The 11,904-nt window shown below is 56.8% G+C and overlaps 1 protein-coding gene across 1 annotated transcript in view; it reads left to right on the top strand.

The window, feature by feature from the left end:
- Positions 1-11,904, top strand: part of FBXL18 (F-box and leucine-rich repeat protein 18) — a 46,142-nt gene that overhangs the window by 21,280 nt on the left and 12,958 nt on the right. The window contains exon 3 of the mRNA XM_011957980.1: positions 1,760-3,303. Coding sequence (XP_011813370.1) covers positions 1,760-3,303 — 1,544 coding nt within the window. The remainder of the gene's footprint in view (positions 1-1,759; positions 3,304-11,904) is intronic.

Below are 11,904 nucleotides of genomic sequence, written 5' to 3'. Positions count from 1 at the left end.
ATGTTGGCCAGAGTGGTCTCGATCTCCTGACCTCGTGATCCGCCCGTCTCGGCCTCCCAAAGTGCTGGGATTACAGGCTTGAGCCACCGCGCCCGGCCAGGAGCTTTTTTTTAATTTAATTTTTTGGCCGGGTCTGGTGGCTCATGCCTCAGCATTTTGGGAGGCCAAGGCAGGTGGATCAGATGAGCTCAGGATTTCAAGACTAGTCTGGACAACTTGGTAAAACTCTGTCTGAACAAAAAAAAAAAAAAAGAAAAATCAACCTGGCATGTTGGCACATGTCTGTAGTTCCAGCTACTCAGGAGGCTGAGGTGGGAGGATCTCTTGAACCCTGGGACGTCAACGTCAAGGCTGCAGTCAGCTATTGTCATACCACTGTGCTCCAGGCTGGACAACAGAATGAGACCTTGTCTCAAAAAACAGTAACGGGCCGGGCATGGTGGCTCGATCATAGCTCACTGCAAACTCCACCTCCTAGGCTCAAGCCATCCTCCTGCCTCAGCCTTCCAGGTAGCTGGGACCACTGGTGTGCGCCACTACGCCTGGCTAATATATATATATTTTTTGGTAGATATGGGGTCTTGCTATGTTGCCCAAGCTGGTCTCCATCCCTTGAGATTAACTGATCTCTCTGCCTTGGCCTTCCAAAGTGCTGGGATTACAGGCATGCGCTGAAGCGCCCGGCCTTCCTTCCTGTTTGTGGCTGGATCACATTTCCCCGTGTGGACAGTTGGCATTTACTTTGTCCATCCACCTGTTGATGGACACTGGGGCTGTTTGTACCTGTGGCTTCTTGTGAATCTGCCACAGTGAACAGGCACAGAGTAGGGAGGCTGAGTCTCAAGGTTCACTTCCTTTGGGTCTGTCCCTAGGAGTGAAATTGCTGGGTCATGTGGTAGCCCTGTGTTTAGCTTTTTGAGGAACCACCAGACTGTTTTTTTTTTTTTCTATTTTGAGATGGAGTCTTGCTCTGTCGCCAGGCTGGAGTGAAATGGTGCTATCTTGGCTCACTGCAACCTCCGCCTCCCGGGTTCAAGCGATTCTCCTGCCTCCTCCCCAGTAGCTTGACTTACAGGCACATGCCACCACACCCAGCTAATTTTTGTATTTTTAGTAGAGATGAGGTTTCCCTATGTTGGCCAGAGTGGTCTCGATCTCCTGACCTCAGGTGATACACCTTCCTTGGCCTCCCAAAGGGCTGGGATTACAGGCGTGAGCCACCGTGCCTGGCCTTTTGTTTTTTCCATTTTGAGACAGAGTCTCTTTCTGTTGCCCAGGCTGGAGTGTAGTGGTGACATCTTGGCTCATTGCAACCTCCACCTCCCAGGTTCAAGTGATTCTCCTGCCTTCGCCTCTGGAGTAGCTGTGATTAAAGGCGACCACCACAACGCCTGGCTAGTTTTTGTATTTTCAGTAGAGATGGGGCTTCACCACGTTGGCCAGGCTGGTCTCGAACTCCTTACCTCAGGTGATCCATCTGCCTTGGCTTCCCAAAGTGCTGGGATGACAGGCATGAGCCACTGTGCCCGCCTACCAAACCGTTTTCTACCATGGCTGCACCCCTCTACCAGTCCCACTTAGCTGGGGACTCTGGACTCTTGGCTCCAGGTCAGTGTGCGGGCAGGTAGACAGGGAGAGGTGGGGAGCTTCCCTCCCGGTGGAGCCGCTGCCGCAGGGGGAGTGTGCGCACTGAGGGTTGGAAACCCCTAGGTGCCTTCAGCCCTTTCCTTCCTCTCCCCGCCCCGCCCCTGTCCCGCAGGCGAGCGAGGACAAGGTGAGGCAGCTGGTGAAGGAGATCGGCCGGGAGATCCAGCAGCTGAGCATGGCTGGCTGCTACTGGCTGCCTGGCTCCACTGTGGAACACGTGGCCCGCTGCCGCAGCCTGGTGAAGGTGAACCTCTCGGGCTGCCACCTCACCTCCCTGCGCCTCTCCAAGATGCTCTCGGCCCTGCAGCACCTGCGCTCGCTGGCCATCGACGTGAGCCCCGGCTTCGACGCCAGCCAGCTGAGCAGTGAGTGCAAGGCCACGCTGAGCCGCGTGCGGGAGCTCAAGCAGACGCTGTTCACGCCCTCCTACGGCGTGGTGCCCTGCTGCACCAGCCTGGAGAAGCTACTGCTCTACTTCGAGATTCTGGACCGCACACGCGAGGGCGCCATCCTCTCGGGCCAGCTCATGGTGGGCCAGAGCAACGTGCCGCACTACCAGAACCTACGGGTCTTCTATGCGCGCCTGGCCCCCGGCTACATCAACCAGGAGGTGGTGCGGCTCTACCTGGCTGTGCTTAGCGACCGCACGCCTCAGAACCTCCACGCCTTCCTCATCTCCGTCCCCGGCAGCTTCGCGGAGAGCGGAGCCACCAAGAACCTCCTGGACTCCATGGCGCGCAACGTCGCGCTGGATGCCCTGCAGCTGCCCAAGTCCTGGCTGAACGGCTCTTCCCTCCTGCAGCACATGAAATTCAACAACCCGTTCTACTTCAGCTTCAGCCGCTGCACCCTGTCGGGCGGCCATCTGATCCAGCAGGTCATCAACGGCGGGAAGGACCTGCGGAGCCTGGCCAGCCTGAACCTCAGTGGCTGCGTCCACTGCCTGTCCCCAGACTCGCTGCTCCGCAAGGCGGAGGACGACATCGATAGCAGCATCCTGGAGACGCTGGTGGCGTCCTGCTGCAACCTGCGCCACCTGAACCTCTCGGCCGCCCACCACCACAGCTCGGAGGGCCTGGGCCGCCACCTCTGCCAGCTCTTGGCCCGGCTGCGTCACCTGCGCTCCCTCTCCCTGCCTGTCTGCTCCGTCGCCGACTCTGCGCCGCGCGCCGACCGTGCGCCCGCCCAGCCGGCCATGCACGCAGTGCCGCGAGGCTTTGGCAAGAAAGTGCGCGTGGGCGTGCAGTCCTGTCCCAGCCCCTTCTCCGGCCAGGCGGGCCCCCAGCCTTCCTCCGTGTTCTGGTCTCTGCTGAAGAACCTGCCCTTCCTGGAACACCTCGAACTGATCGGGTCCAACTTCTCCTCTGCCATGCCGCGCAACGAGCCCGCCATCCGCAACTCGCTCCCACCCTGCAACCGCGCGCAGAGCGTCGGGGACTCGGAGGTGGCCGCCATTGGCCAGCTGGCCTTCCTGCGGCACCTGACGCTCGCACAGCTGCCTAGCGTTCTTACGGGCTCCGGGCTGGTCAGTATCGGCCTGCAGTGCCAGCAGTTGCGGTCCCTGTCGCTGGCCAACCTGGGCATGATGGGGAAGGTGGTGTACATGCCCGCGCTCTCAGACATGTTGAAGCATTGCAAGCGGCTGAGGGACCTCAGGTGAGGGGGCCGCGGGGACCTCCCGGGCCTCTGTTGGAGGCTGGCGGAGGGAAGTGGGGCGTTCACGTGGAGTTTGCGGGCAGCGCTGCCGCAGGCCTGCCCTCCAGGAGCCCAGAGACTAGGGCGGGGCCTCGCCGCGTGCCACGTCGGTCTCAGGGGTCTCGGGGGGAGAGCGGCATCTAGAGGAGCCGGAGGTGCAGGAGGCGGATGTCTGAGCTTAGCGTCCTTATTCCTGGTCGTGTTTGAGTGATTGCCCGGCCCTACTGTGAGTCATCCTGTGTAATCTTCTCACGAGCCTGCCAGGTGCGTCATTGTTGCCACTCGCCAGAGCTATGGTGGGAGAGTCAGAATTCGAACCCAGGTCTTTCTGACCTGACTTTGCAATACAATTCCTTTTTTTTTTTTAAATTTAAATTTTATTTATTTATTTATTTTTGAGACACGGTCTCGCTCTGTCATCCAAGCTGGAGTGTAGTGGCGCCATCATAGCTCACTACAGCCTCAACCTCCTGGGCTCAATTAATCCTGCTGTCTCAGCCTCCCAAGTAGCTGGGACTACAGGCATATGCCATCATGCCTGGCTATATATATATATTTAAAATTTTGTAGAGACAAGGTCTCACTATGTTGCCCAGACTGGTCTCGAATTCCTGAGCTCAAGCAATCCTCACCTCGGCCTCCCAAAGTGCTGGTGCTGGGATTGCAGGTGTGAGGCACTGCACTTGGCCTCTATCTTTGCTTTTTTTTTTGAGACAGAGTCTCACTCTACACACCCAGGCTGGAGTGCAGTAGCGTGATCTTGGTTCACTGCAACCCCTACCCCCTGGGTTCAAGCGATTCTCCCACCTCAGCCTCCCGAGCAGCTGGGACTACAGGTGTGCACCACCACACCTGGCTAATTTTTTTGTATTTTTAGTAGAGATGGGGCTTCGCCGGGTTGGCCAGGCTGGTCTTGAACTCCTGACCTCAGGTGATCCGCCTGCCTTGGCCTCCCAAAGTTCTGGGATTACAAGGCATAAGTCACCACACCTTGCAAGGCAGATGCTTTCTGGGTCAGTAAGCACCATGTGAAGAAATCCCAGAGACTTGGAAATTGTGCCTTGGACCCTCTGAACCGACTGCCAGAGAGCAGTCGGTTCAGAGGGTCCAAGGCACAATGGGAAGTGGGAGGGAGTAGGGAAGACGGGGCAGACAAGGCAGGTGGGCACCAGTGCCGTGGATTTTCACCTGGGAGAGGGAGCGGCCTCCCTGGGCATCCCACATGGACTGCAGGGGTTGGGATGGAGGAGACAGGAGAGGTTGGCTCAGAAGGGGGACCACAGACTCCTGGGAGGTGATGGTCCCTGGGACTAGGAGCAGGACCTGCCCCAGAGCAGGGAGGACGTGGAACCCTGGGCTTGGGAGAGCTCCATGCCAGACAGTGTCGGGGGCCCATGGCGTTTCCAGAGCCAAGCAAGAAATGAATTTATGCTGAATTATGCTGTGGAGTGAATGGTGTTCTTGTCAGTTCCTAGAATTTAAGGAATAAGAATTCGTTAACTTGAGATGAATTTGAAAATCTTGGCTGATAAATCTGACCTTGAAAAATTACCCAAAATGAGGTCAGACATCGTGGCTTACTCCTATAATCCAAGCACTTTGGGAGGCCGTGGTGGGCGGATCATCTCAGGTCAGGAGTTGGGAGACCAGCCTGGCCAACATGGTACAACCCTGTCTCTACCAGAAACATGCAAAAATTAGTCGGGCGTGGCAGCAGGCACCTGTGGTCCCAGCTACTCAGGAGGCTGAGGCAGGAGAATTGCACTTCACCTGGGAGGCAGAGGTTGCAGTGAGTCAGATCACACCACTACACTCCAGCCTGGGTGACAAAGCGAGACTCTCGAAAAGAAAAGAACAAAAAAGAAAAGAAAAATTACCCAAAATGGGCCAGGCACAGTGGCTCACGCCTGTAATCCCAGCACTTTGGGAGGCCAAGGCGGGTGGATCACGAGGTCAGGAGATCGGGACCATCCTGGCTAACATGGTGAAACCCCATCTCTACTTAAAATACAAAAAATTAGCCAGGCGTGGTGGTGGCACCTGTAGTCCCAGCTACTCGGGAGGCTGGGGCAGGAGAATGGCGTGAACCCGGGAGGCGGAGCTTGCAGTGAGCCGAGATTGCGCCACTGTACTCCAGCCTGGGCGACAGAGCGAGACTCCGTCTCAAAAAAGAAAAATTACCCAAATGGGCTGGCTGTAGTGGGTCAAACTTGTAATCTCAGCACTTTGAGAGCCTCAAGTGGAGGATCTTTTGAGCCCAGGAGTTCGAGGCCAGCCTGGGCAACATTGCCAGACCCCAACTCTACAAAAAATAAAAAGAATTTGCAGGGTGTAGTGGTGCGTGCCTGTAGTCCCAGCTACTCAGGCGGCTGAGGTGGGAGATCGCCTGAGCCTGGGAGGTTGGGTTGAGGCTGCAGTGAGCTGTGATTGTGCCACTGCATTCCAGTCTGGGAAACAGAGCAAGACTCTGTCAAAAAAAGAAAAGAAAACAGAATTACCCAAAAGGTAGTGAAGGCCTTGAGCCTCAGTACTACAAGGGACTAGGTTCGGGAGAAAGTGGAGGCAGGATTCAGATGAGTGAGTTGGTGTCTCTGTGATTCCTTAGCTAGTGGGGTGGGTGGCGGGTACATGAAGTCATGCTCCAGCCTAAGGGGCACGTGGGCACGTGTCATTCTCTCCAGAATAGTTAGCGTTCACTTTGTGCCTTTGCTGAGAGCCATGCACTGAGCCCATCTTCCCTGCCATAATCTGCTGAGGTTGCAGCCTTGATCATTCCCATTTCCCAGATGGGGCTGTGGGAGCTCAGGGGGAGTTGACTCTCTCGCAAATACCAGAGCTTGATCTTGGCCCTGGAGCCATGCAGAGTAGAGATAAGGGGCCTCTTGTAAATCTCCACTGTCCCGCAGAAGGCATGACAGGAAGTGGCTGGGTCTACTGGGGAGCAGCAGAGCTGGAGGCTCACACCCTGGAGCCTTCCAGGGCCCTGCAGCCAGCTGGGCGCCGCCCTCCCTCTTGGCCTCCTCCCACTACAGACCTGTTAGGGTTGGGTTGAGAAGCCCAGGATTAAACCCAGGACTCCAAATGGCAGTGCAGATTGCTAGAAGCCTCTGTATTTCCTGTCTGGTGGAGGCACCAGGCCCTGGATCGGCTGCTTTGATTCTCAGCTTGAGCCAATGTGGGGCTCCGTGCTTGGGGAGTAGGGTGGTTATTCATGCTCTGACCCAGGCATCCTGGAGACAGTTGCTTTGAGAATCAGACTGGTGACTTTTCAGAATCTCCCTGCTTTAGAAATTTGACTCAAAATGCATGTAAATTTTGGACTTTCCCCACCTTTTTTTTTTTTTCTTCTTTAAATGGTCTCATTCTGCCTCCCAGGCTGGTGTGCAGTGGCATGATCACAGCTCACTGCAGCCTCGACCTCCTCTGGCTCAGGTGATCCTCCCACCTCAGCCTCCCGAGTAGCTGGGACTACAGGCACACACGACCATACCCGGCTATTTTTTTGTATTTTTTGTAGATATGGGGTCTTGCTATGTTGCCCGGGCTGGTCTTCAATTCCTGGGCTCAAGTGATCCTCCTGCCTGGGCTGGCCAGAGGGCCGGGATCACAGGTGTGAGCCACCATGCCCGGTCCGGAGGGTCTGTTAAGGGCCTCCTAGTTAATGGGTCTGAGCCCAGCCGTGAGTCCAGGCTGAGGTCTGGCCTGGGAGAGTTGCTTTGGCATCCTCAGCTCATTGGTGGCCTTTAGCTGTGGAAACAGGCGAGCCCATGGATTGGGCTGGGGCACACGTGGCAAGGATTGGCCAGGAAGAGGAAGAAGAATGTGGAAGGGAGACCAAGCAGAGGCTGTCAGCAAGGGAGGCACCGGCTGGAGGGAGGGGTGTTCCGGAAGCAAGAGGCAGAGGTGATGGCCGCCGCCGTGCGTGGAGGGGACCTTTGGGCTCATGTGACCTCTGCCAGGTACTTTTCACGGGCGTCCAGGTCTTGACCCCTTTGATATTCTCAACAACCTATGAGTGTCAACACAGTTGTACCCACTTTATGGATGAAGAAAGGAAGGCCCAGAGAGTGCACGAACTTGCCCAGGTCACACGGCTGCTTTCTCTGGCCTCCTGGGGTGAGCAGGATTTCATGGTCCCCGACGGCCTCCAGAGTCTGGGACGGGATCCCCAGGGCCAAGGGCCTTCCCCAGGAGCAGGGCCATGGAGGCAACGTGGAGAGGCCCGCAGGCCCCAGGGTCAGTGGGTTGTGTGGGCTAGCCTAAGAGCCCGACCCTGCTCATAATGCCATCTCTGTGCACAAACTCCATCCTGTGCCCAGCAGCCCCTGAGAACCACGTCTGCTCTGAGCTGGGTACTGCCTGTTCAGAACAGACGCCGGTTTCCAGACGCTGCCAGCTGGCCCCGTTCCTCTGGATTCCTGCCTTCTGCGGCAAGGGAGCCCAGGGACGCTGCAGTGAAAGGAGCAGGTGGCACTCGCTTGCCCGTGGGCAGGAGCTGTGCAGAGGAAACGGCGCTGGGACCCCTGGAGGCTGGCACGGTGCGCCGAGGCTGCATCCTGGGGCGGCTGGAGTCTCTTTGGTGGCAGAGCTTGGAATCCCAGGCCAGCCGGCTGCTGCCACTGGCAGCGCCCACACCGTGACCCCCAGCTTTGTGCCTGCCGGGGCTCCTGGCAGAGAGGAGGTGGTGCAGGAACGGGTCACTCTGGCTGGGACTTGGACACACCTCAGTAGTAAGGGGATTACAAATTGGACAGAAAAGGCACCTTCTTGCCCCAGACCAACTAAGCCCTGCTTGCGGTGGAGGGCAGGGGAGCATGTTACCCTGAGTCACCCGGGCTGCTGTGATCGGGACCAGGGCAGCATGTGGGCAGAAGCGGACCATCCTTTTCAGAGCCAGGCCCTGGAGCCACCCCAGGGACACCTCAGAGGCCTGGGCACTGCTCTCACGGCCCGTGTGGTGGGTGGCCAGCTGGGAGCCCCTGCACTGTGAGCTCATGCCTTTCATGCCCACAGAGTCACCAGGAGACCCAGGTGCCCCCGTGGGGAGCAGGATGGGGAGGCTGGATCCTCACTCAAAGGTGAGGCCTGGCGCAGTGGGAGCCTTTTCCTCATCCCCATCCTCCCTGCAGATGCTGCCGGTCACTCGAGTCAGGTCAGCTCTGCCACAGTCCTGGGTGCCATGCCCTAGGTGGCGTGCCATGGGAGCCTGGGAAGCTTTAGGCGTGCTAGGCCCCTTGCCTGACCAGTCACTCCCATGGGCCTGCCACGTCCTGAACACCTGTGACAGGTGACTTCCTCCTGGGCGGAAGAATGTGGATGTGGTTATCGAGTGGAAAAAAGGTTTTTTTCACGCTCTGCCAACTTGGTTTTTAACTCCAGAGGCTCGAGTCGCCCTGGGGCGGGTAGCGCGGGTCCACATCGCCACCTAGTGACCACACGACGGCAGCTGTCCTTGCCCAACGCCCTGTTTCCATCTCCTGCTGTCTGGAGCCTCCTGCTTTTGCTTTGGAGAGAAATCCAGAGGTGTCTTTGCAGCCCAGCAGATGCGGCGCCTGCACCATCTTTTTTACACCTCCCCGTTTCCCACCTTCAGGTCTGCAAAGGGATGTTTACTTTAGGACTTTTTTAGGGAGAGGTGGTATATAAAATACATTGTAATGAAAACACTTTATTACTATCTTTAAATAAAAACAATTTGAATAGCTTAACCGAACAAATTTAGAAAAATAAAGTCAATTTGGATGTTTTATTATTTATTTAATTTAATTTTTTTTTTTTTTTGAGACGGAGTCTCGCTCTGTCGCCCAGGCTGGAGTGCAGTGGCCGGATCTCAGCTCACTGCAAGCTCCGCCTCCCAGGTTCACGCCATTCTCCTGCCTCAGCCTCCCGAGTGGCTGGGACTACAGGCGCCCGCCACCTCACCCGGCTAGTTTTTTGTATTTTTTAGTAGAGACGGGGTTTCACCGTGTTCGCCAGGATGGTCTCGATCTCCTGACCTCGTGATCCGCCCGTCTCGGCCTCCCAAAGTGCTGGGATTACAGGCTTGAGCCACCGCGCCCGGCCAATTTTTTTATTTTTTGTGTGAGACAGAGTCTCGCTGTGTCACCCAGGCTGAAGTGCAATGGCGCCATCTCAGCTCACTGCAACATCTGCCTCCCGGGTTCAAGCAGTTTTCTTGCCTTAGTCTCCCTAGTAGCTGGGATAACGGGCAAGCCCCACCACGCCCAGCTAATTTTGTTTTTTTGTGTTTTTTTTGAGATGGAGTTTCACTCTTGTTGCCCAGGCTGGAGTGCAATGGTGCTATCTCGGCTCACCGCAACCTCTGCCTCCCGGGTTCAACGATTCTCCTGCCCAACCCTCCCGAGTAGCTGGGATTACAGGTGTGTGCCACCATGACTAGCTAATTTTGTGTTTTTAGTAGAGCTGGGGTTTTTCCATGTTGGTCAGGCTGGTCTCAAACTCCCGACCTCCCTCCTCTGCCTCCCAAAGTGCTGGGATTACAGGCATGAGCCACCGTACCTGGCCCACCTGGCTAATTTTTGTATTTTTAGTAGAGACAGGGTTTTGCCATGTTGGCCGGTCTCGAACTCCTGACCTCAGGTGATCCGCCTGCTTCGGCATCCCAAAGTGCTGGGATTATAGGTGTGAGTCACCGAACCTGGCTGAGAATTTCTACTTAAATCAATTTAAAAAATTAACTGCCAGGCATGGTGGCTCACGCCTATAATTCTAGCACTTTGGGAGGCTGAGGGAGGAGGATTGCTTGAGCTCAGGAGTTTGAGATCAGCCTGGGCAACGCAGTGAGACGCCCATCTGCACCCCACCCACACACAAAGCAGATAACCAGTCTTATGAGCCACACTTCCTTTATTCTTTAAAAAAACAGTTTTTTGGCTGGGCGCGGTGGCTCACGTCTGTAATCCTAGCACTTTGGGAGCCGAGGTGGGCAGATCATGAGGTCAGGAGATCGAGACCATCCTGGCTAACACGGTGAAACCCTGTCTCTATTAAAAATACAAAGAATTAGCCGAGCGTGGTGGCCGGCGCCTGTAGTCCCAGCTGCTCGGGAGGCTGAGGCAGGAGAATGACGTGAACCCGGGAGGCGGAGCTTGCAGTGAGCTGAGATCGCGCCACTGTACTCCAGCCTGGGCGACAGAGCGAAATTGTCGCTCTGTCATCCAGCTTGGAGTGCAGTGTTACGATCCTAGCTCTCACTGCAGCCTCGACGTCCTGGGCTCAAGTGATCCTCCCACCTCAGCTTCCCGAGTAGCTGGGAGTAGAGGTGTGCACCACCATGCCTGGATAATTTTTGTACTTTTTGTAGAGCTAGTCTCTCATTATGCTGCCCAGGCTGTTCTCAAACTCCTGGGCTCAAGTGATCCTCCCGCCTTGGCCTCCTGAAGGGCTGGGATTACAGGTGTGAGCCTCTAGGCCCGGCCCTGCGTTGGTCTTTTTGTGTCACCTACCAGGGACGGGTCTCCGTGCCTGTGGTGCCTTCTGCTGTGGCTGTCTGGCTGTCCTCAGCATCTGTGCTAGGGTCCTGGGGCTGCCAGGACCACTGATCACAAACTGAGTGGCTTAATGCAACAGGTATTTACTGTCTCACGATTCTGGAGCCCAGAGGCCCAAAATCAGGCTGTGGGCAGGGGTGGTTCCTTCTGACGATGGTAAGGAGGAACTCAGGTGCCTGCTGGCCACGCCTGGTGCTGCTTGGCTGGTGGACATGTGGCCCCAGTCTCTGCCTCTGTAGTGACCTGGCCACCTTCTGTCTGTGTCTGGGTATCTCTGTGCCGCCACCTGGCCTTATAAGGAACCCAGTCATTGGATTTAGAGTCCCCCTTAGGCAGGATGTTTCCTCATCTTAACTCCCTTGCATCTGCAACGAACCTGCATCCAAATAAGGCCACACCCTCAGGTCCCACAGTGAGGACTCCTGCGTAGTGTGTGTTTGTGGGGGGGTGTTGTAGCTCAAGCCACACTAGCCCCTCCCCATTCTCCTCAGCCCATCCCTCCAGCGGCTCTCCCTCCACCCCAGGAGCTCCTGGCAGCCCCCGAAGTCACGCGAGTTCCCTTCCAGCCTCTCTGCTCCCTCTTGATTCTTATCTCAGGGGCTCACTGCACCCCACAGCCTGCCACAGTCCAAGTCTTGCCCAGTCCCACAGCCTGGTTCTCCAAGGGCCCCTGGACGTGTCCTCGGCAGCGCTGTATCCCCACATCTGCCACTGCTCCTCGAGACGCGGCCTGTCCTGCTTTGCGTCTGCATGGACGGACTCCCCAGGAAGGATCTAGAATGTCGTCCCCTACTTCCCTTTCCCAAGTCCTCCCCTTCCCCCTGGGTTCTCCCATCTTGGTCTCTGTCACTGTAGCTTTGGTGTGGACTTGTGGGGCCTCCTCCCTGCCCTGTGACCCGACCCTGCCCTGGCTGCCAACCTCCCCTCGGCCTCCTGCTTTGGCCCTGCAGCCGCCCAGCGCTGTCCTCCCATCTGTCGTAGCTGGAGTGGCCCCCACCTGGCTGAGGTTCCTGCCCACCGCCCCCCTGCCTCCCAGATCTCCCGCCCTCTC

Source organism: Colobus angolensis, unplaced genomic scaffold, assembly GCF_000951035.1.
Source record: "Colobus angolensis palliatus isolate OR3802 unplaced genomic scaffold, Cang.pa_1.0 Scaffold453, whole genome shotgun sequence".
NCBI classification, from domain to species: domain Eukaryota; kingdom Metazoa; phylum Chordata; class Mammalia; order Primates; family Cercopithecidae; genus Colobus; species Colobus angolensis.
Note: the sequence above shows the minus strand (reverse complement) of the source record. Positions and strands in the feature narration are given on the sequence as shown.